Source organism: Ictalurus furcatus, chromosome 9, assembly GCF_023375685.1.
Source record: "Ictalurus furcatus strain D&B chromosome 9, Billie_1.0, whole genome shotgun sequence".
NCBI lineage: Eukaryota > Metazoa > Chordata > Actinopteri > Siluriformes > Ictaluridae > Ictalurus > Ictalurus furcatus.
Genome location: NC_071263.1, coordinates 18,511,634 through 18,536,131, shown reverse-complemented (window position 1 = coordinate 18,536,131; position 24,498 = coordinate 18,511,634). Strand labels below are relative to the sequence as shown.

Here is a 24,498-nt window from a genome sequence, read left to right as displayed (position 1 = left end):
TCAAATATTCACAAAAATGTGAGGGGCGTACTCACTTTTGTGAGATACTGTATCTGGAAATGTACTCAGTTGGTGTTTTAATGATGATGATGATGGGAAGCACTGTCTAACGCATCAGCCCAAAATATCACATAGGGTTTCAATTGGGTTAAGATTTGGCAAATGTGAAGGCCATAATATGTGATTTACATCATTTTCATACTCATCAAACCGTTCAGTGAACCCACATGTTCAGTAGATTGGGACATTGTCATCCTGATATAGACCAGTTGCATAAGGATAGTAATGTTTTATTACAGGATAAAGGTGATCAGTCAGAATAAATTTGTGCTGATTTGCTGTAACACTTCCCATAATAGGAAAAGTCATGCCAGCAAAGGAAATATTCATCAGATTTTAATTAAACCTTTAGTCTGGGTCACAGTTGCTGCAGCTTCAGGTCTTGCATGATCATGTCATCATAAAACTAAAAGTATAGTTTAAATTAGTATAGGTAAAACAAAAAGTATAGTTTACTAAATTAAAATGAAAGGTAATTAAGAAAATAATAAACATTATCCTGACTATTCTGGGGAGCATGGCGGCTTAGTGGTTAGCACGTTTGCCTCAAACCTCCAGGGTTGAGGGTTCAATTCCCGCCATGGCCCTGTGTATGCAGTTTGCATGTCTCCCTGTGCTTCAGGGGTGTGTGTGTGTGTGTGTGTGTGTGATGTGTGTGTGATTGTGCCCTGTGATGGACTGGCACCCCATCCAGGGTGTAACTTACTTGTGCCCCATGCCCCCTGGGACAGGTTCCAGGTTCCCTACGACCCAGTAAGGATAAGTGGTACAGAAAATGGATGGATGGATGGATGGATCTTGAATATTCTTGATTAATTGTAATCTTTTGCAGACTACATGTAAAAAATATAAATAAAAAAGTCTCACTGGGTTAAAAAAACAAACACTCACTGGCCAAAATCCTAAATATGATTTAGGATGAGTCCATACAATATGATGACTGGATATTCAGTATCGGTAGTTTTACTACTAATCAGTAGTTTTCCCTCATGTTTGTAACATTATTTATGAGAAGTTGCTTTCCTAACAATTAGACTGAGAAAGACTAGAGCAGTGACCTACTCACTACTGGGAAATGTGTTGCTGGATAACTCATGGAATGAGAAATACCCAAAGGAGGATATACATTGATAGGATGAATTAATAAGGCAGAATCACAGAGTAGCCATAATGGGGATGGCTAAACCACATTACCCACTTGTGACTTAAATGGTCACAGAGAGACAGATAGAACCATACTCTATTCAGCAGAAAGAAAAGTACTGACTGCACACAAATGCTCATTATTTCCTTAGCTGGAATTAGCAGTGGATTTTGATGCTAAATTTTAAACCATTATGTGTGAACACCAAAAGCACTATTGATACAGTGATTTGCTTGCTTCAAATTTTGATCATTAAATGGTTAATACAGTTCAGCATTTTGTCCAACAATTTAACTATTCTTAATATCATTAGCTGTCTTACATAAAATTAATCTTTTAAGAGTATTTCATTAATTTATTGATCTGTAATTACTGACATAAAAGGAATTTGTCTTAATGAATCGTATTAATTAGCAATAAGTAATTCATCTTAACAAATTTCAATATTGTTGTTGCATAATTAATGTCATTTATGCTTATTGCATTGACATATACTGTATAATATACATAGATATGCAAGCCATAAAAGTAGATGTATAGTACTGTGCAAAAGTTTTAGTCACATGCAAAGGAATGCTGTAGCGCAAAGATGAAATGAAATGTTTCTACATTTTAAAACAATACCGTAAATAGCAGCAACAATTTAGTGTGACAAAAAAAAAAAAAAAAAAATAGTAGTCTCTGTACAGTTAGTCCAGTTTTATAAGGAAATGAGCTGTAAGTTTTATTGACCATCTTGCAGAACCAGACACGGTTCTTCTGGAGACTTTGACTGTCGCAATTGCTTCTTATTTTTGCAACAAAACCCAGCAGCCTTCATTGTGTTTTTTTGTCTAAAAAGTGGTCTATTATGTAATATGCTGTTTTCTGTACTGACATACAAACATTTTTTGTAACATTTAATTTTGTGCTAGAAAACTAATGTTTGGGAATCTAAAATGTTTTTGTACTGACTTGATAATATAGAAGTCAGAAAATAAAAAAATCTATAACAAAGTTTGTACTAAAAAAAAAAATAGTACCTAAAAGTTTTGCACATTACTGTTCATGTGATGAATATATAGTCAAAGAGAAACTTAGTAAGTGACTTTTTAAAAAAGAAAACCAGATGCATACTTTGATACCAAGTGTGTCATATACAATATGAATTCTCATATGAAGACTCATCATTCAAGTGTATTAATTTCAGGCCCTTGGTGTTTCCACCTTAAGTGCAAGTCAGATTACTATTTTTGCTAGATTGATTTAAACACTGTCTGAAAAAAAGGGTATCCTCTGAAATTTGTAATTCTGACATTTACTATGTAATAATGGAGTATTGAAGCCACAAGAACACTCATAGAACTTAGAAAAGACAAAAGGCAATGATCAAACACAATGTTCTTCCATTATTATTATTTTTTTAACAGAGACAGCATGCTTTCAAAAATAATACAGGTTTCAGGTCCTTTTATAAACATGTGATTTTTATCGCAGGAATATAAGAAAACAGGATTGTATGAATTAATTGTCCAAAATGTAAAATGACTAAACAAAATTACATCACATATCATTTTCATTAAGCCCTAGCAGTCATTGTTCACGTGTATGCTGTCTGCTTTCTTTACCCTTACCTCCTAGGTAATGTTTTATTATTAAGTTGCCCAAGACCCTATTTCGCTAAAGGAACTTCTCCTCCATGTGCATTTTCTCCTCCTTTTCTCTATAGTGTCTGTAGGATACTTGAATTACTCTGCTGCATAGCACACAGACTGCAGACATCTCATTAGATTAATGTATTCAGCAGTTGGGTGGGGGGCAGCTCCTTTGCCAAGGCTACACAGACACAGATGAATAACCATCTCGCTCAGAGATTTCAGCATGATTCTGCATTAAACAGCCACCACCCCCAGACTCCTGTGAAAGCCCAATTATCTGGTAAATGTCCATGAAGAGGCCTGATGTAGACAGATCTCTGGCGTGTCACAAAAGTTAAGGCCTACAATTGTTCAATGCAGAGTGCAATGGCTAGTGGTGTGAAAAAACAGCATGCATCCTCTTACCCCGCAAGGAATAAATAAACACACTGTGTAATTGATCCTAGGCAGAGATGTCTTAAGAGATGTCCTTGGCGCAAATGTGGCTTCTGTGTAACGTTGAATCTCCAAGCAACACGTATATCACAACACTGCAAATGTGTAATAACTGCTTGATGCCGTTAAGCATCACTGTTGTCATGGCAACAGACCCACTGTTTGTCAGGGCATCTTGAGCTCACTGTGTTTTACCATTGAAATAATGTCTAATCTTGCGTATTAACATTTGCTCTGTATGTCTGTGTCTGAGAGAGTGAGTGAGAACGAGAGACAGAAAGAGAGCGAGAGACCACGCCCCAAATAGTACGGGTCACGTGTTTATACACTGTGAATAAAGTTTTCCTATCTTGAATGCCAAAATGGCAGCCGGTAAAGCGTCCTTGGTGGCTGTCAGTGTTCGGTTAATTTTAAAGAAAAAGCTTCTATCACGGGCCTTAGTATGTCCATATGTTGATAACGCCACCAAACGAGGTGAGTTATTGAAACTCAGTCGTCGTACATTTCATGACAGCCATAAGAAAGATTCAGTAAACACTTAGTTAGCTTACTGGCTAGCTAGCCGGGATTTAGAAACAACCGCGTATCTTTGTGTTTCCATCGACCTAAACTTTTTTTCTGTCTCTACTTTGACACCTCTCTGTAATCCATTAAATGTTTAATTAATTAAGTTAGCTGTGTATGGGAAGCAGTGAAAGCACTAACCCGACTCACTCTATATAACATCCAGAGATATATATTACCGTAATGGCTTCTCTACCCTATTTAGTGTTGTAAAGGATCAATAGAGATTTGGACTAAAAGGTGTACTGCAAGACTACTCCAGGAGCAGGATTTAGGAAAACCTGCCCCACTGTCATAAACAGGAGGTTTAATTTGCTTGTAAACATTCCAAATGTTGATTAATGATAATTCTCATTGAGAATTTAATAAGCACTTTGCACTGAGTAGGCTGTACAAACAGACATTTTAAAGGAACCAAGACCTGACTGGTTTAATTTTCAGAATGAGTTTATTGTCTAGCTAGATCTAATTTAATCAAATGGTTAGAGATATAATATTGTACCTTTGCCATTCTGCTGTGAAAATGTAACTAAGTTAAGTGGGCTGGTTTAGCACACAGTTCTTTCTCAGATAAATATAATTGAGTTCTGACATAATAATGTTGCAAATTATTTCAGGTTTTGTTGGTTTAATTCAAGTATTTTATGTCCTTAGTCTGCCTAGTTGCAAAAACTCTAAATAAAAACAACATAAATTCACTGGACTGTCTCAACTAGTAAAACTGATTTGTTTTCCAGCGTACATTCCAAACCTACTGCTGTGTGTAAACTGCCTCTCTTCTCAACCCCAGGATTTGCATCAAGTGTACTGTCTCACTCCATTGAAGATCCCATTGCAACACACACTCCGAGCAGCAGTTTCAACGGACCTCTCGAACACTACAACTGTCTCATTCAGCGTGGAGTACTACAAGATGACCAACAGCAAAGATCTGTTCTTCAGGAACTAGATCTGATGCAGAAGAACCTCAAAGGATATAGCAATGAACCTGCATCTTTTATTTCAAGAGTTAGTGAATATCTTGATTTATTGTTTCTTCTTTTGTAAGCCTGTTGTGGCTGCTGTAAACCATAGTGAATTGTTTTGGCTATAAAACAAGGAAATGAGCAGTTAAAATGACAATGCTGGCAAGAAAAACTATAGACTACTTTTAGAACTAGCTATTGATTCAATCAGTTGTCAGGGCTGGTGAAATAGTGTGAATGCTCAGGAGCCTTGATTGCTTCAGCTTTGCTTGAACTGGTGAAAACATGTCAGATCTAGATTTTGTTAGAGGAATGGATGGAGCCTGAAGTGACCTGTCTGACTAATTTAAGCAGCCCTATTTCAGATAATCCTGGATTTAAAGAGGTTGCTTCGTGCACCCTATAACTTCCTGATTGATCACATGTTTATTTTTGTTTAGTTTTTCTCCAGACAAAAGCCACCAAAAGGTTGTTACATCTTTGGTGATGTAGGTAAGTTGTGAGCTGCTCTAACACAAGCTGCAGCAGCTTCTTAGTACTACAGTCTACTACTTGCTGTGTAGTCTTTCTACTGCACTGTATGAAGTCAGGATTATTTTGATTCAGGGATCATGTAGATTTAGTTTTTGATTTTTTTTTTAAATCAAAGATAAACTTTACAAAACATTTTGTAAATTTTCCTTACATTTTAACCTGTTGCTCACCATGAAAATAGTCATAGTAGCTGGCATGGTGTTAAATTATAAACAATCATTCAGGGATCATGTTCTTTAATAGTAAAGAACCACTGAATGTTTGTATTGCAGGTACTGGGAAAACCATGGTGATGGACATGTTTTATGATCATGTAGACATCACAAAGAAAAAGAGGGTCCACTTCCATGGATTTATGTTGGATGTGCACAAAAGTAAGTGAACTTCCTTTAAAATGCCATTGTGTTCAAAATATATAGACTTTCTTTCAGCAATAATGGAAATGGTTCTTTTTGTGGTGTTATGTTAAGCCTTTTGTTGAATTGTATTGTTTTACAGTATTTAAATTTTTGGTTTTCATTTAATAGGAATCCATCGTCTTAAACAGAGTATGCCAAAGAGAAAGGCAGGGAAAATGGCAAAGGCCTATGATCCTATTGCCCCAGTTGCAGAGGAAATCAGTGAGGAGGCGTCCCTGCTATGCTTTGATGAGTTTCAGGTAAACAAAATTAACCAAGCTCTTTTACTCATATGTAATGGCAACTGTAAACTTTGTACAAACAACACTTTATAGCTTTCCTGTTCTGTAATGATATATAGCAAGCTTGATTGATTTTCTGTATCAAATAGGTCACAGACATTGCAGATGCCATGATTCTCAAGCAGCTCTTTGAAAACCTCTTTATCCATGGTGTTGTAGTTGTAGCCACATCCAACAGACCTCCAGATGGTAAGAAGCAAAGCAAGGAACAAAGTCTAAAAATATATGTCTATACAAAGACTTCAGAATTTGGCCTCACATGCAAGTGTGTTAATCAGCTTTGTGGAGAAAATTTAGCAACAGCCACTGCTCACACATATCAAGAAAAAGATCTTAAGTTGTACTGAGTACAAAGTCTGTTTTACAGATTTGTACAAGAATGGATTACAGAGAGTGAACTTTGTGCCCTTCATTGCTGTGCTTAAGGTAAGTGTGCACCCAGTAATTTTATTTATTTATTTATTTATTTATTTATTTATTTATTTATTTATTTTATTCTAGTAACAAATTTGGGTTGCTTCATGGTTGCTAAGATCCTGGTTCCAATATGCTTACTAGTTGGCAGGCTAATTTGGTCAGATTTGTATGACGAGAAGGAGCCAAAGCTGAGGCACTGTAATCAACACACTTTAGCACATTAGACCGTTCCTGGGTTGAATATCTGAATAACATTAGCTACAGGTCTTTTTGAACATTTTGGGTAATTTTATGTCTCATTTTTTTCAATAGGAGTACTGCAAAATACTTCGTCTTGACTCTGGAATAGACTACCGCAAAAGAAATCGACCTGCAGCCGGAAAGCTCTTCTACCTGTAAGAAACCAAGCAACGCCTCGAAAATCAATCTGTTGAATTTAGGCCTAAAACGACAGTACAGTCATGTGAAAAAATAAGTAAACTCCATTGAAATTGTTGGCTTTTTTTGAAACATATGGACAAGTAAACATTTGATCCTCTTTGAAACAGTGCCTATTAATATAGTTGATACACTCTATCAAATGACGCATAAAATTGACATTTTACAGTAATTTTTTCAATTTCACTTAACAAAAAACAGATCAGTCACATGGGGAGAAGTAAGTACACCCCTACATTTATCGTACCTTCAAATCCATAAAATTAGAATCAGGTGTTCAAGATTGGGTGCCAGTGATTAGAACCTGCTTAGGGAGTGCAGGTGGAGCCTGTCTTATTTATACCCCTCTCATATTAGTGTCTGGTGTTCCCTTTGTTGTTGAGGTGTGTGGTGTCATCATGCCAAGATTAAAGAGTTCTATAAAGCCTTCAGAAAAAAGGTTGTGGATGCCTATGAGTCTGGCAAGGGATTTAAAAAGATCTCCAAATTATTTGAAATGCATCATTCCACTGTAAAGGAAATCGGCTACAAATGGCACAGATTTCAAATGACTGCCAATATTCCAGGACTGTCTGTCCCAGCAAGGTTTCCAAGAAACCCAAAATTTCATCACAGGATCTGCTAGTAAGTCTTGTAGCTGTTGGTGTCAAAGTGCATGCTTCTACAATCTGAAAGAGATTGCACAAATTTGACCTACATGGGAGGCATACGAGGAAAAAGCCTTTGCCGTCTAAAAAGAACATTAAAGCAAGACTACAGTTTGCCAATGAGCATATAAGCAAAAACCTTTTGGAATAATGTGCTCTGGACAGAAGAATCAAAGATATAGTTGTTTGGTCACAGTAACACCAGACATGTTTGGCACAAAGACAGTTTTTTAGGAGAAGCACCTCATACCAACAGTGAAGAATGGTGGTGGAAACGTTATGGTTTGGGGTTGCTTTGCTGCCTCAGGGACTGAACAGCTTGCGTTGATTGATTCAGCTATGAATTCTGCATCATATCAAAGAGTCCTTGAAGATAATGTGAGGGCATCTGTCCGAAATTTGAAGTTGAACCAAAAGTGGACCTTTCAACAGGATAATGATCCTAAGCATACTAGGGAGGAGTGGTCAAAAATTCCAGCAAGCCTGGTGGATTATGCAAAATGCCTACAAGAAGTTATTTCTGCTAAAGGGGTCAATACTAGCTTCTGAGGACAAGGGTGTACTTACTTTTTCCACAGAAGAATATCACATTTATTGGTATTTCTGTTGAAGAAATAATTTAAAAAAGCGCCAATTTTCCTTGTGGTTTGGTTCAATTATATCAACTTTATTAATATGCACTGTTTCAAACATGATGAAAAGTTTGCTTGTTTTAATATATCAAAAAAGCCAACAATTTCCATGGGGTGTACTTATTTTTTCACATGACTCTGTATAAAATTGATGAGCTGACAAATTTCAATTTATCAAATTTCAGGAATTTAGGAATAATTCTTCAGTAGACCAAACCAATATACTTTCCACATGCAACACCTTATTTTTATTTTTAATTCCGAATGCTAAACAACTTATTTTTTGTTACTTAGCTCAAGTGAAGACAATGTAGATGCAACTTTGGATAAGCTCTTTGATGAAATGGCATTCAAGCAGAATGATAGTAAGTTTCTGATGTGAATTCTTTTTTTTTTTTTTTACCATACAATTGAAAATCAATAGAAGTGATCTATAGGATGTCTAAATTAGGGGTGGGCAATATGACAATGTCATATCACAATGCTTGAAGACATTTCTACAATACAAAATATGTATCACAATTTTAGGTTTGCCATCAATCTGCTAATAAACAGTAGTACCATTGTATTTAAAAAAAACTGTTACAAAGGTGACTTATTTAATATCTGCATAAATATACGATGTAAAACTCAAAAGGGGCTAAATTAATAATTACATTTTAAAAATTGCACAATTCAATCAGAATTGTTACAAAACAGCATCAAAAATGTTATAAAAAGATATTTTGGTACTCCACAATTTGATCCAAGATGTGAGAAAAGTGTATTATGGCACAATTTATCAAGGCATAGATATCATTATATCCAGGAGCGGCTTATAACCTTAGATTTTGGTGTGGCAGGACGATATTACATAATGACAAAAAACTGAGTTGATAGGCTGCCTCAATAAATTATTGCTATAGGCTACTATCTAATAAATTTTTAGAGCAACCCCATAATGGGTAGATGAGGGTCAAGAATGCTTTATTGAAGACACTATTTATGTACACCAATTTTCAATGAAAATAAAATAAGAGGTAGTCTAGTCTAAAACCCATTGCCCCTAGCACAGATGAGTAGCCTAACCAGAAGTCAGTCTATAACAGCTCCCTGAGCCTAACTTATGACTCATCACAACCACCTTCCTGTTTAGATTGCCTGATTTGTATGAAATGTAGTTCACTTTGTCTTTCATGTGTGCAAATTGTTCAATCACAGCTTTAGTGAAATCAAACATTATAATTTTATAAGCAATTGGAGCAATTATGATTTTCAGGTTGTTGATAATTGTACTACAATGACAGATTAACCGCATAACTAGCTAGATAACAGTGTAGATCAAACTTACTAATCAGTAACTTTCTAGCAAAAAAGACTAAGAACTATGGACTGTGTTAAAAATATTTAATTTTAACAACTTAACCCATTTCAAAATGATTTTTTTTAAAAGAAATTCCACTGTGGTAACTCTGTGTAACTTTGATACAGAGAAGAGCACAGAAGAGATAATATCTTTAACTGTCCTATCTGCTGCTCCACCCCTACTGATAAACAAACCATTCATAACATTCATAGAGCAAACATGGGGCAGCTTGGTTCATGCATAAATGGGCCTGTTAGTGCTTGTTGAAGTTCTCATTTTTGACCACTAGTTGCAATAATAAGTGAGTCAAATGAGATTTTATTTATTTTATTTTGCATTGTTTATTGCAAATAGGTGTCTCATATGAGGTTTAAGGTAGCACTAGAAGGGGCTAGTACATTTTACTTTTGAAATTTCGATGGGTTTATTTTTTTAGTCTAACCCCTATAAATGGGATATATGGATATGGAACATCAGCGTATATTTGTCAGATAGCAATAAGGTTTAGTCCAGTTCTAGGCTAACTCTAATTCAAGTCTTTCTCAGTCAGCTTGAATAACAGTGTTAACTAGTGGTTGTTTTTTAATCTTTGAGTTCAAAATAACAGCTATGTATGTATGTATGCATGCATGTTTGTATGTTTGTTTGTTTATATACAACTTTTTCTCCTCTAGTAACCCGTCCCAGATCTCTGAAGGTGCAAGGCAGGACAGTGACTCTGAATAAAGCTTGTGGGACCATTGTAGACTGCACATTTGAGGAGCTGTGTGATAGGGTGACTTTGCGCTCTTTGTTAATAATTCACTAATTGCCATGAAAGAAAAGTACTAAACTAGTTTGTATTGATTTTTAGCCTTTAGGAGCCAGTGATTACTTAGAAATCTCGATGGGGTTTGACACGGTGTTCATTCGCAATATTCCTTTACTCACTTTGAATAAGAAGACCCAGGCCAGGCGCTTTATCACGCTCATTGATGCATTCTATGACCACAAGGTAAACAGCCAAATCATCTGTCCTGGCCTTATTTCTCCAAATGAAATTCTAAAATAAACCTTCTACAGATTAATTCAATGTTTTTACAGGTACGAGTGGTGTTACAAGCTGAGGTGCCTTTAGAGAATCTGTTTGTGAATGAAGGACACCATGATGATGAGCGGAACATTTTAATAGATGACCTGGGCTTAAAAAGGGTAAGATGTTTCTTAGCTTATAAACACCACACAGAATTGAAATTATGGCTATATACACGGAAATTGAGAGCACAAGTGAGCAGTTTGTCTTGAAGGTATTTCTTACCCTACTCATTCATGCTGTTGTACAATTGGGTTTTTGTACACTACAGGATGCTGGCAGTTCACTGTCAATCTTCACCGGTGAGGAAGAGGTGTTTGCCTTCCAACGTACAGTCTCACGCCTCACAGAGATGCAGACAGAGGAGTACTGGGTGGAAGGAGATCGGAGCTCTTCATAGCACGTGTCAATACCAACTCCATATACAGTGGTTCTGTGTCACCTTTCAGCGGTCCATAGTTCTCTGTTTTGGGAGGGCTTTGGATCTTCTATATGAACAATATTTTATTCAAAACTGTGCAATATTTTACTTTGCTGTACTTTTATTCTATATTTCTGCAGGATGAAATGACTTGTAAATTTAGTATACCATTGAAATGCATTCAGTTATTTGAATGCAATTTTAACCTCTTTATTTATCAAATGTACAAAGGGCATGTGGGAGAATTGTATTTGCCAAATCGGCACAACATCATTCAGGATAAAAGGAACAGCATACAGCATACATCCCATCTATCACTTTGGAAATGACTTAAGTTATTAGATCAAAGTACAAACATTGTACTTTGTTACGGCTATTTATCATTTTAGAGGATGTACCAGAGTATAACTGCAAATTAATAATTAGTATTCTGTGGTAATAGGTCTTACATTTTCTTTTGAATCTTCTAGATGTTATAAATGTCAATACAAATATTTCTTGGCTACCTGACTTCCAAATCAAACAGAGTATTTGTTAACTACATTTAAAATATCCAGTCTAATTTATATGTATTTGTATGAATTCCACAACCAGTACCCCAGTCGCTTTTGTTCAAGTACATATAAATGACGTCATAAGAAAAGATACAGAGCTTGCCCTAAATCCTTATTTTTGAGTTATACTGAGTAAGACTAATACTGAAAAAAATTGACTTCCTGGCTTCTAATAGTAATTGAATGCTTTGGGTTTTTTTAATTAAATAAAAAGCAAAACATTACATTTATCTGTGGGCTGTTTTTAACTTCAAGTGTAAATTTGATTAGCTTCTTCCACTTCTAATTGAGCACAAAAAAACAAACAAACAAACAAAAAAACTGGTGCCTTTTTTAAGTTTTACTTTTTTTTCCCCACACTTAATTTTTTTAACATCAGTGCCAGTGTGATAAAATGACTGGATGAATGTAATACAACAGTAAGTATAGGAGCATGGAATTGGACAGCTGCACATTGTAAGTAAGCAAGCTCACTGTGCACAAATATCATTTCCAGTATTGGTATTTTTGCTTGGGAGTGGCATATTGAGTGGAGACACTGTTTTGGAAAACAATGGTCCAATGGTGTTTCCTTATGAGTGGTTACTTCTGCCAACCGAGAGTTTGAAAAGATGTTTGATATTATGTAAATGAATTTCATTATGATTGCATTTCAACTTGTATACTTTGTTAGTTATGAAGCATGGAGTCAGTACAGCAGAAATAATTTTTTGCTTGACAATGGCACATTGTATATTTGTTTATTTATTTCAGCTAAAAGTCTTCCAAATAAATTATGCAGCAGGTTAACTTGTCATTGGGGCAACTATTATTATGGAAATGCCTTAACCATGGGCAGCATGTTCACAAGTTTGACTTAAAGAAAAATCTATACAATAGTTTTAGTTGTAGTTTTAGATCTCTGCAACTGCAGGTGCTGTACATAAATGGTTGCAGCTATTGTATTGTAGGCATATTTATAAGACCAGCCTAGAAAGATAAAGTATGCATATGCAAAATGGAGAGGGGGGAGGTCTCTGAAGGTGTAAAAAAAAAAAAAACAGTTTCAGCTTTTACTAAATAAACAGAAAAGCATTATAAATAGTAACTCACCCATGTATGTGTAATAAGAGCCATTTTGGCCTATATCAGTGTTTTACCACTGTAACATTAGCACATAAAATTTCAGTGTGTGTAGTTCTGATTTAACGCCACCTTTCTTTCTTAAGGTGAACTCTTAACACCAGCTTAACTTGTTGCTAGTTCATAGCATGAGAATATCACAACTCATAGTCTTTCCTTCACTTTAGAAATAGTTTAGGTATACTAAAACGGACTAATAGTAAAACCTAATGCCATTCTTTGTGTACATCTGTAACATCTGGACAGTAAAAACTGATGGCTTATTACAATTTTATGCCCATGTGGATAATTACACTGCCAGACCCCAAATCAGCTGCTTTTTAATATTTCTTTCAACATATAATTTCTCAGGCACTGTTTTTTCCCTTCTCACTGAGAGAAAGTTAACAGGCTGTAAAGTGTCACTGAAATGGGTAAGCAGATTAAGAGATATAATCACACCTGCAGATTTTCTCAGACATATTCAGCATAATAAAAGTGTCTTAAGGCATAATTGTTAGTAAAAGCATGGAAGGATTCTGAGGTAGGGCATAATCACACTGTGGAATAACTCCACATTGATAGTATAGACTATGTATCACATAAAAATCTGATATAATGGAAATATGACAAATTGACAGAAATAATTTCTTTCTCATCTTTAATGCAGAGCCAACTCTGGTTCAATATTGGACATGAATATTAATGTTATATAGTATAATGTGCCACGTTCACCTCATACCTCCAGGGTCGGGGGTTCGATTCCCACAGTGGCCCTGTGTGTGCGGAGTCTGCATGTTCTCCCCATGCTGCGAGGGTCTCCTCCGGGTACTCCGGTTTCCTCCCCCAGTCCAAAGACATGCATGGTAGGCTGATTGGCGTGTCCAAAGTGTCCATAGTGTATGAATGGGTGTGTGAATGTGTATGTGATTGTGCCCTGCAATGGATTGGCACCCTGTCCAGGGTGTATCCCGCCTTGTGCCCGATGCTCCCTGGGATAGGCTCCAGGTTCCCCGTGACCCTGAAGAAGCATAAGTGGTATAGAAGAAGAAGAAGAAGTATAATGTGCCACACTCTCAAATAAAATAATTATACTGACCCCTCTGAATGGCCTATTCTGTATTGAGTCTACAACATGCACCACGATTTTTGGAAATTATTAATTGTTTGTATTATTACTTTTAGGATAACATTTTATATTGATTTAGAAAAACTTATTTATTTATTTTTTTTGGGGGGGGGGGGTCATATATGCAATGAAATGCATTCATTTATATGTCAAGTGAAAAGATTTATTTGGTCAGAACTTTTAGGAAATTATATTATGAAACCTATGGTAGCAGACATGTACGTGGCACATGTGGATATTTTGATTTTAATAGTAATAGAAGTTTGAAATTTTTTCTGACTGCCCTGTGCCATATTTATATTGAAAAATGTGAGGAACAGAGAGAAAAGATTTTTGTCCTTTACAAATTGCTTATATTGATTGTGAGATTTGACTAGTAAGCATTCAGTTTTACATATAGGAAATTAGAGGAAATAGTTGTAGAACTAGTCATACATATTTAGAACTAGTCCACTAGTTACAGTAACAATTTAACTAGTCATTATCATGTGTCAAATAGTAACAATTGAATGATATTGTATATCTGTAACATTTATTGTCACTAATACAAAACTGTTATCTGTCATTCACTTAAGTATATCTGTAATTTAATTTGATTAGACTTGAGGGCATTTTATACTAAAACTGCCACAGTACCAGATTTTGGAGAGAGGGGGGTGTGTACAGCGGATCTCGTACTCTATTGGCTGTTGTGTAAAACAGCCAAGCGCTTTGCCCTTCTATCCGCCACACTGTTTCAAACGAAAATAAATTAATGTACAGAATCAAATTGCGGCTCTAAATCTGTTAATATGACACTATCTCCTCCAACCTACCCCTCGATGATAAACAAATCAAAGCAGCAAAAGTGCTGGATGTAGCTCTTTAAAAATGGCGCCTGCTCCTTTCTCCAGTCAACAACCCGGTGTCCTGCTTGACAACAGGTGTCTGAGCCAATCAGATGACAGTGACGTCATAGGTTCGGTTGAGGGCGGGGTGTAGGCGGTGAGGCAAGGTATCCGGACTATCAAAAGCAATGCGTACTTCTGCGCATTCGTACTTCACTTCAGCGCCTCAGAAATTCTCGTCTCTTTTAACGCTGGAGGTATTTTCTGAACATAAGCTAACAGTATCAAAGTATACTACCTATAGTTTGATGTTGCGTGAAAATATAGAGATTATGGTGCGCATATAGCACAGAGAAATGTTCAAACCGAAAGACAGCATTATGTGACGTACACTGCATGTACAAATGAACAAATCCCGCTCGAGTTGCATAGACACGGCTTCTTTAAGAGCTGAATCCAATCGTGGATCTCAGGGGGCGGGGCTTCGTCCTCCCTGGTTCCTTCTTGTTGCTGCAGAGGGAGTCTGTGTTCAGCGCATTAACGAGGCTCTGTAGTCGGAGCGCCCAGGATGAGGGCGCGGGATCTTATTCTGCTCGGAACCGTGCTGATGGAAATACATTTGGGGGAAACGATCTGTCAAGAACTCGCTCGTTGTTATTTACTGCGTGTGGACTGCATGTTAGAGGTGATTATGGCTTGATCAGTGTTTGAAGCTTTGCACGGTGATTCATTCGCCCCCGCTTTTAGGGCGCTCGGAACAAGCGGGTTTCTTTTCATTCTGCCTGGATAGCGAAAAGGCTTGAAGCACTGTCAAGATGGCAGCTGTATTTGGAGATTATGTTACGGATATAGTGGTTTGCTTGAGGCTTGTGTAGTGTTACTTTTGAATTGTGGCAGCTAACGTAAGTGTAAACGTTATCCTTGTCGAACTCGGTATCAGGCGCTTGCTGTGATCTCGCTGCTCCCCTGTGTGACCGCATTCAGCGCTTTTAACGAGCATTTGTACAGAGTGAAATGCAAATTGCACTAGCTCTCAGCAGGACACGTGGAGATTAGTTAGAGGGCTGAAGAGAAGGTTTATAAGCACTGGTGCAAAACCAAAATACAGCTAAGGCATCCAAGTGCAACTTTGCATTCATGATCAGTCTGGAGTTTGAAAATGAGCACGTCATGCATTAGTTTTGGTTTGCCACAAGAGCCAAACGTAAAGTTAGACCCGTCCTGCACAGAAATACTCGCTCAGAGATCCGTCTATTGATGGAATGCGGGACTCGGACCGCGGCGGAACTGTGTCCAAGACCATAAGCGCACAAAGTGTTCATCCGGGGAAACATGGCACAAGCTAGTGGCGAGGAGAAGAAACCTCCCACAGGAGACGTTGACATAGATCCGGACTTCGAGCCTCAGAAAAGACCGAGGTCCTGCACATGGCCTCTGCCTCGACCGGAGTGCAGCACTGGGCAGCCTGAGCCGACCGAAGCGGACATTATTCCCGAGGAGGAGGACGACGAGAGCGGCTCTGATCACCGTGTGGACAACACCAACACACACACAGGAGAGCAAACAAGCTACATACGAGCCAAACAGAACCACGACTGCGATCCTCCTGGTCCAACATTAAATACAACTTGTAATGACAAGGACAGTGACTGTCCCAGCGCCTCCCAATCGCTGGCAGCTGCAGCTACTGACTCGGGCATTACTACTCTCACACTCCAGCAGCCCAGAAAATCATCCGCACGCAGAAATGCATGGGGAAATTACTCCTATGCTGACTTAATCACCCAGGCCATCGAGAGTTCCCCAGAGAAAAGGCTGACTTTGGCCCAGATCTATGACTGGATGGTGAGATCTGTGCCATACTTCAAGGACAAAGGTGACAGCAACAGCTCTGCAGGCTGGAAGGTATGTGGGCTGCACATTAGACCTCAATAATTATTATTATTATTATTATTATTATTATTATAATCATGATCATCATGCAGTAGGCGTGGTGCTTAAGTCAAGAGAATAAATATTTAAAGGATCAGGTTGGAAAAGGGCAGAAATGAAAAACGAGTAACGGGGTTGTGGGCTTTGGTGATTAAATGGGTGATGTCAGGGATACGCCAAAGGCTGTTCTAGTAACCAGAGATAACTAGAGCAAGGTTGCGAATGATAAACCCTCCTCAGCCTACATTTCATTTCGATCAGACCAGTATCTCTCACCAGCATAAGCAGTTAAGCTTATAAAGGGAAGTAGCAGAAATGTGGCTTTTCAAGCACTGTGAGAACAGCATCATGGGTTAATATAGCCAGTAACTGGGGTGAAGGGTAGGGTATGATCTGCAAGATAAAGCATGTATCTACAGCCTTGACCTTAATTTATTTCTTTCCCATAGTTGGCACTGACCGGTACTGCAAAACAACAACAACAAAAATATGATTATCCACAAATGTTCAAGACCCTGTCAAAGATTTATCTCTCCCTCATATGTGTACATCAACAAAAGTTGATGCAGTTGCAAAAAAATGATCATTAATATGGTCAGAATCAGTATAGCTTTATTGGAGCTGAACAGACTATACAAGTCAAATATAATAATCTCCTCTGTCGAAATGCACACCTTCAAAAATATTCCCTATGGATATTGCATTTCCAGTTTAAGCTTTGATATGTGCCTACTTCCTTTTATAAATATGATTGTGTAACAGTTTTGTACTGTACTTGGTACTTTTTTTTTTTTGGCCTTTAGCCTTGTCTTGAAAAGCAATTTTCTACAGAATGAAATGAAGCCCAGTGAATGGGCAAGACTAGCTTCGAATATTAACGCAAACCCTTTGAAACCAGACCTGAAGAGAAAAGGAAAAAGAAGTTGTGTATGATGACAAGGGAATGTCTACTTAGCTTTTGGCTTTGGCAAACCACGTAAAGGCAAACAATGTTTGGGTTTCAAAGACCCAAATGCAAACTGTGTTTATAAAATAATGAGGCTTTTCCTTACATTTTGTCTAATTCTGACCCAATTAAACCCTGACGGACGAAAAAAATTGCCACAAAGGAGATATACATATCAAAAAGGTGATAAAATAATGTAAATGACTATAAAACATTACTGCTACTTCCCACATTTAAATATTTTGTAGTTTATGTGCTGTAAATCAAGAAATACAAAAATATATAACCCATGTAGAGTAGGTGTATTATTTTCGGTACAGTCATTTTCAAGTACAAATCCCTCTTTATAAATAGTTATCATATAAATGTTTAAGAGTTGTTAAAGAGGACCTCAGTATATAACAGTAACAATTATCATTCCAAATGTTTAATGAACTATTTGAGGAGGATGAAGCCTAGCAAATTGAAATCAATAAAAATAATGTTTCTTAGATTGATCCTTGTCTTATGATCGGGAAAAATGAGTCAACGTTAAAGATAAATAGTAGTTATAAAAGATGTACACATTCAGTGTGGAGGAGTGTGCATTGTGGGGTAGGTTAGGCTTGTCGCATCATCTCGTGGTACAGAGATTTTGCAACTCCCTGCATTGGAGTTGGGGAGGAAAAAAAGGAAATATGAGTCTTTAATTTGATACAGGGTTTTGATTGGCTGCTTCGTCCCCACCTCCACTTCCTATTGGTTTGTGGCTTGAGCATAAGAATCAATCAGCTGACTGGAAACTATGTAGGTCAGTGTGTAGCAGAATGTGAGGAGCTTGGTGTTTGACAGCTAGCTTTGTGTAGACTGGCACAGTTCCAGTGCTCTTCTGAACAGGGACAAGAGCATGGCTTCAGGAGGATGGGCATAGGAAGCACAGAATATTGCAGCTTGTTAATAGCCATGCTGTTTATAACTAATAGTCTTTTGTGATTAGAGTGTTGTAGTATGAGAAATGGTCATTTGCACATGCTTTTTTTTTTTCCAAGTAGTCCTTTAAATGACATTGGTTATTTATTGTTTATTAGAGATTAATGTGTGGAATATTATCTTTTATCAGTAAACAGAAAACACTTAAATATGAACGGGCAAAGTAGGGCTATGAAATGCTTTTGTATACAATCAACATTCAGCATAGACAAAAGCAAAATATATTAAAGTTACCGCTGCATGGCTTAAGGAAGCAATAAAGCCTTCAGCCCATTTTTGTGGTCAGTTCTTTAATTACTAATGGTCTTGTATGAATATAAGACATTTATAATATCTTGAGATTCTTAATAGTCTTAAACATTTACATGTTAATGGTGAAAAGCAGCATGCTGCATTGATGAGGTTTCATGGGTCCAGATTTGTCCATTAATAATACCTGAACTTGACCTTGTTGATGAAATTGGTGATGAAATAAGCGTTACGTAAGTGTTAAATTGACCAGGCTCCAACAGTCCAAGTAAATAGCATTATGTAGTTAACAGCTTCTAATATAGAACCCTGAAGATGTTTGATTAGTGCAGCTAATGTAGGCTATTCATATAAGAATAAGCCCTATGCATGTTTTTAAGCTTTGATAACTCTTACTCACTTTACTCTTACTTACTTTAATACAGGGATAAACTTTTTTTTCCCCCCTCAACAGAACTCCATACGACACAACCTGTCCCTCCACAGTCGGTTTGTCAAAGTGCAAAATGAAGGGACAGGCAAGAGTTCATGGTGGATGGTCAACCCAGATGGTGGGAAAGGTGGTAAAGTACCCCGAAGACGTGCTGTTTCCATGGACAATAGCAACAAGCTAATTAAGAGTGCCCGTGGCCGTGCTGCTAAGAAGAAAGCTGCTCTCCAGGCTGCTCAGGATGGAAGCTCTGAAAGCTCCTCCAGTCTGTCCAAATGGACTGGAAGTCCCACATCCCGTAGCAGTGATGAGCTAGATGCCTGGACAGACTTCCGCTCCCGCACTAATTCCAATGCCAGCACCATAAGTGGCCGACTGTCTCCTATCTTGGCCAACTTGGAAGTGGATGAGGTTGCTGATGATGACTCTCCCCTCTCTCCCATGTTGTACTCTAGTCCTAGCAGCATGTCTCCTTCCACTGGCCTGACTGAGCTCCCCCGCCTTGCTGACCTTGCAGGTACTATGAATCTCAATGATGGCCTCTCAGACAATCTAATGGATGACTTGCTTGATAACATCAGTTTAACAGCTTCACAGTCTCCAGGCCAAGATGATGATAGTGCCAGTGAACAAGGAAGCCCAGTGTTTACCTTCAGCTGCTCTGGCAACAGTCTTGGGGTTCCCAACTCCATGTTTAGCCCATTGTCTGTCACCAGCCTGCGCCAGTCCCCCATGCAAACGATTCAGGAGAACAAGCAGGCCACCTTTACTTGTGGTTCCCACTTCGGGAAGCAGAGTTTACAGGATATGCTCAGCTCTGAGCCTCATAACCACAGTGATGTCCTACTGACCCAGTCTGATCCATTGATGTCGCAAGCCAGTGCCTCCATCTCCATTCAGAGCTCCCGTCGCAGTGGACAAGCTGGGCCTGGGGGGCAAGTGGGACTCAAGAAGGTCTCGCTGTCTGGATGGCGAGTGAATGGGGTCTTGGGGTCAACAAGTGAATCAGATTTCCAAAGCCTGATCAAACAGCATCTTCAACAGTCTCCGTCCAGGAGCACATCTATGCAGCTCAGCTCCTCTGATTCCTTGTTGTCAGGTCTCAACGGTGTCATGCCCTGTCTACAGTCATCAACTCAGGATCGATTCTCCACTGATCTTGATCTTGAAGATTTCAGCGGTAATTTTGATTGTGACATGGACACTATCATGCGGAATGACCTGATGGATGCAGATGACTTGGAGTTCAGCTTTGATTCTCATCTCTTTTTCCATCAAAATGCGAATCTGAATTCAGGGAGTATGTCAAATACCAAACGAACCTCATCCCAAAGCTGGGTACCAAGCTGATCAGCTCAGCACATGGAATGTCATGATGGGGCAGAACAAAGCAACCTGTCCCAACCTTTTAAACACTGTCCTGCGTAAAGGACCTGTATAATAATCTGACAACTTCAGATTACAGTTATCAGTTATTAAATTTACTAACACTTTTGATGATTTAATGGGTTTGTCAACAAAAGTGGTGCATTGTGATAAACATAGGCTTGTAAATGATGAATTTCATGAAATTGATTTTGTAGTTTGGCAACAACAAGGTAGAAGGTCTGAAAGGACTGCATTAAAGAAAACTAATGAAGCTGGAAAGGTTTTTGATGTTTTTAGTTAATAAAAGTAAAGTCCAATAATCCCTTAATCTATTCAAAGAACTAGGCCTAGACAAGTATTTCACTGTTACATTTAGATTATGTGTAACCATAGTTTCATAGACATAGGCAGTGATGATCATATTGCTGTTACTCACATCGATAGAAATGCATTCTGCCAAACTAGTAATCATTTAATAGACCATTTAATTGGCCTGTTTACACCATAGACTAGAGAATGGTACTGTTTTGGTTTTTTGTTTTTCTTCAGAATTGACATGGGAATGTCTTGTGCTTTATATTAATCTTGTAAACCAGAAAAAAGGGAAGAAAAGTAATTGTGTGATGTATCCATTACTCCTTTCACAGAACAGTGAAATAAGACCAGCTAATGAGCTATTAAATGTGATGTTTAAAAATCTGTTCCTTCTCTGGTGCAAGGCATTAATGCTCTTTTAAATTGTCAAGGGGTGCATTTTATTGAGTACTTGATCCTACCAACTGTTTTGTCACCTCCATCCTGACTTCACCTGAAGGTCTGAACATCTTAAAGTAGTTTTCTGTGATGTGTACACTAAAATGTTTAGCATATTTATTCTAGAGGTAAGAAACTTTACAAACACTTACAGAATATTAGAACATGAATTGCCACTACATTTTTTGTGTATAGTTGGAAAATCACCATTTATAAGCTTTTAGGGCTACAATGGCACACTTTTAGCCTTTGTACATATCTGCACACTCCGTGGTGCTCTGAAGAGCTTTGTTTTTGCTCTTATTGCAATATGCAGCAAAGATCTTCACTTTGCATGCAAGAAGCAGACCAATTTTGGTATTATAGCTGCAATCAGTACAAGTTAGTTTGCTTACAAGGACTCTGTTTTACATAGTTTGTTGAACATGTAAAGCAAATTAGCTGACCAACAGTGAGCCTACTATTTTGTATGTTGAGTAGTAGTGCCATTCAGAGACCCCTGTCACTTGGCAAACTTGCAAGTGTTGCTTTATCATGGTTGAACTCAATTTTATACCCAGATCTTCAACATCTCAAGCACCAATGTGCAATCTTTTTATGAGTAATGTTGAGTTAGGGTAGTCTTCATTGTTTACATAAATCCATTGTGCTAATAAAACCAAGAGTATTGTACATTGCTGTCCTGATTATGGGATATTTACTTCAAAAATTTTAACTTGGAAAATGTATCCTGATTTCATGGTATTATTAAGGCATCAATAGGAAATGCAAATGAGAAAAGTGAAATGTTTTATGTATCACATGCCCTGTATACCATGACTGGCTATATTGAACCTATGTACTAACATATGAGTTGAGTGTTTGCTAGTTAGGTAGTAGATTGGGATGGGATAGTGCATGTAAATAAAGCTTTGCACAGTACTATGATTGTCTTGGGTCCTTGTTGTCTTTTGGTAATTAAGGAGTTTAATAATTAAAACATAGCCTGTTTTCTTGTGGAGGTTCTTCACCACCTCCTGATGAACCTGATTCAACTTATTAAAAAGTCTGTCACAGAAAACATTGTACAGTGAAAAACCTTGTGTATTTCACCACGATTATTCATGCTAACATTCTACAAAAGCTTATCCCAAACACTCTTGTCATTTGTAAATACAGCTGAAAAACTCACTTATTGTTCGATCTTTAATTAGCTCCACCTGTCAATACCAAGGGTCTTTTAATAAAGTCTTTATAACCACAAAGATCGCTATGTTGGCATCTATTTTATCTTGCTGGCCAAAACTATCTATAGATAATATAGGATCATAAGCTGGTTATGCATAATTAAAAATGTTTCTTTAGATTGATGCAAGTAAACATCGAGAGCTCTTCTGGTCTGAGATTTAGAATTATTCTCAGATTATCTCTTAAATTTGCCAAAATTTAAGTAAATTGATATCCCTATTGGTACACTGTTAAAGTGTATTTCAAAGGGAGAGTAATTGCCAAATTGAAAGAAGGATGAATCTACATTTACACTTTGGGTGAATTGTGTAAATATACAATACATACTACCACTACTATTAATAATTATAATATAAATAATAATATGGTTACCTTGTTTAGTACACTTATCTCAACCCAGTCCCACTAGATTTAACAGTTACTAACGTGGTGCCTTCAATATATTAATTTGTGTACTCTCAAGAACCAAGCCTAGTGTTCTACATTGTACCAACCCAAAATCACACAGGTCGTGTGTGCTGTTACTCTGGCCATCAGCCTGTATCTCATTTGCTTTTTCAATTTGCTTACTTCAATTGCAGTTGTAACCATTTGAAATATATATATTTTTCCAGGGCAGCTGAGATCTGACACTGGTTGTAAAGTAGACATTCACCTGCAAAGGGATGATGACAATATTCCTTTTATTCTTTTCTGCAATATAGTGTATCCTGTTGCCACCACGACCCCCACCAGGAAAATCAGAAGGGAAATGAATGAAAGAATGAATGCAGCGCTAGTAAACGCTGCTCTATTGTACTGTTTAACGCCTGTGTGGTTATTTGACAATCCTCTTAGGAGGAAAAGAATGTCTCCATTCCTAGTGACAGTAGATATAATATGTTCTATATGTCCTTGTGCACTGATTGGTCAGCGCCTCAGTGATGAGTTCTCATTGGATATAGGCTACCTTTGCTGTGAGCCAATCAGCTGGTCTGTATCCAAGTGAATTTGGGATGAGGAGCTATTTAAGGCCACATTAGAGGGAAAATGTCTGATATTTAATTTAAGTCATGAAAAAGTTCTTCTACTATATAAGCTACAGGATGGAAATAATTGACTTAATTATTTGTTTGTTTCTTTGTGTGTTTATTTAATTAATTATTTATTGCATACATGATGTATGCACCTATGATGTATGTCATATATGTGACTTGACCATTTTTTAAAACAACAAAACCATAATGTAATAATAATAATAACAACAACAACAATAAAACTTGTAGGCTACTTTACATTTGTAAATAATAGGTATTTGTAAACATACACAGTTACACTTAAACTACATTATGACTACATAGTCTAGTCACCTGCATTTTGTGCCACAATCTTGACATATTAACTTGTGGACTCTATAATTGGTTATATGTTATGATCAATTCACAGTCAATTAATTAAAACTTGAAACATTTAATTAATGTTAATTTGTTTGTATTTGCTTTGCAGACCTTGTAGTACTGTAAACTGTAGCATAAAACATCTACTATCTAAGTACTTTACTCTCTAGTGTTTGTATTGATTATGAGACGCAGGTCTACTGCAACCATTAAGGTCTTCCTAATTCATGTCTGCTTTAGCAAAATGAATGACGTGCGAGAGAATAAGAGTATAGATATCGACATGTTTCTATCGCCATCTGCTGTTCAAAGTCTGTAAAGCAATTCCGAAGCATCTGGTATATTTTCCTGAGCCGGAAGCTATAACTCGTAAGCAATTAAACGCGTTTTTATTGTTTACTTCCCCTATAAACAAATTTCAGTGAATTTTTGTAAGCAATTTAAATTACGTAGCAATTATATGTGGGAATCCTGTGGGACGTTTTTCGTACTGGTCTTGAGTTTTGGGGATATTCCGTAGTAAATCAGCATACATTTAAGTTAAAATACTGTTTGAAATATAGGCCAAAAATAAATATAGGCTAAAAAACAAATAGTGTGGAGCAACGAAACAACGGAAAACGAGT

At 37.3% G+C, this 24,498-nt stretch overlaps 2 protein-coding genes and 2 long non-coding RNA genes across 4 annotated transcripts; 2 read left to right on the top strand and 2 right to left on the bottom strand.

Annotated features, from left to right (window-relative positions):
• Positions 1-2,572: 2,572 nt before the first annotated feature.
• Positions 2,573-3,523, bottom strand: LOC128612686 (uncharacterized). The gene is made up of 2 exons (XR_008386779.1): positions 3,247-3,523; positions 2,573-3,100 (listed from the first exon to the last, which is right to left on the bottom strand). It is a non-coding gene; the product is annotated as an uncharacterized LOC128612686 (long non-coding RNA).
• A 98-nt stretch (positions 3,524-3,621) lies between these two features.
• afg1la (AFG1 like ATPase a) lies at positions 3,622-12,734 on the top strand. Its single transcript, XM_053633028.1, has 13 exons — positions 3,622-3,750; positions 4,631-4,848; positions 5,246-5,297; positions 5,612-5,713; positions 5,867-5,997; positions 6,129-6,228; positions 6,407-6,465; positions 6,769-6,851; positions 8,468-8,538; positions 10,193-10,293; positions 10,372-10,512; positions 10,602-10,709; positions 10,862-12,734. Exons 1-13 carry the CDS (start codon positions 3,639-3,641, stop codon positions 10,988-10,990), a joined length of 1,407 nt encoding a protein of 468 aa, XP_053489003.1. The 5' UTR covers positions 3,622-3,638; the 3' UTR covers positions 10,991-12,734.
• Positions 12,735-13,312: 578 nt separating this feature from the next.
• LOC128612684 (uncharacterized) lies at positions 13,313-14,789 on the bottom strand. Its single transcript, XR_008386778.1, has 3 exons — positions 14,611-14,789; positions 14,432-14,526; positions 13,313-13,687 (listed from the first exon to the last, which is right to left on the bottom strand). It is a non-coding gene; the product is annotated as an uncharacterized LOC128612684 (long non-coding RNA).
• A 15-nt stretch (positions 14,790-14,804) lies between these two features.
• On the top strand, positions 14,805-22,706 carry foxo3a (forkhead box O3A). The gene is made up of 2 exons (XM_053633027.1): positions 14,805-16,527; positions 19,173-22,706. Exons 1-2 carry the CDS (start codon positions 15,955-15,957, stop codon positions 20,496-20,498), a joined length of 1,899 nt encoding a protein of 632 aa, XP_053489002.1. The 5' UTR covers positions 14,805-15,954; the 3' UTR covers positions 20,499-22,706.
• Positions 22,707-24,498: the final 1,792 nt, after the last annotated feature.

Coding starts and splice junctions, on each gene's coding strand:
- afg1la (XM_053633028.1), top strand. CDS start 3,639: ATGGCAGCCGGTAAAGCGTCCTTGGTGGCTGTCAGTGTTCGGTTAATT. Junction 5,298..5,611: donor TTACATCTTTGGTGATGTAG/GTAAGTTGTGAG, acceptor TTTGTATTGCAG/GTACTGGGAAAACCATGGTG. Junction 5,714..5,866: donor TATGTTGGATGTGCACAAAA/GTAAGTGAACTT, acceptor TTCATTTAATAG/GAATCCATCGTCTTAAACAG.
- foxo3a (XM_053633027.1), top strand. CDS start 15,955: ATGGCACAAGCTAGTGGCGAGGAGAAGAAACCTCCCACAGGAGACGTT. Junction 16,528..19,172: donor ACAGCTCTGCAGGCTGGAAG/GTATGTGGGCTG, acceptor CCCCCTCAACAG/AACTCCATACGACACAACCT.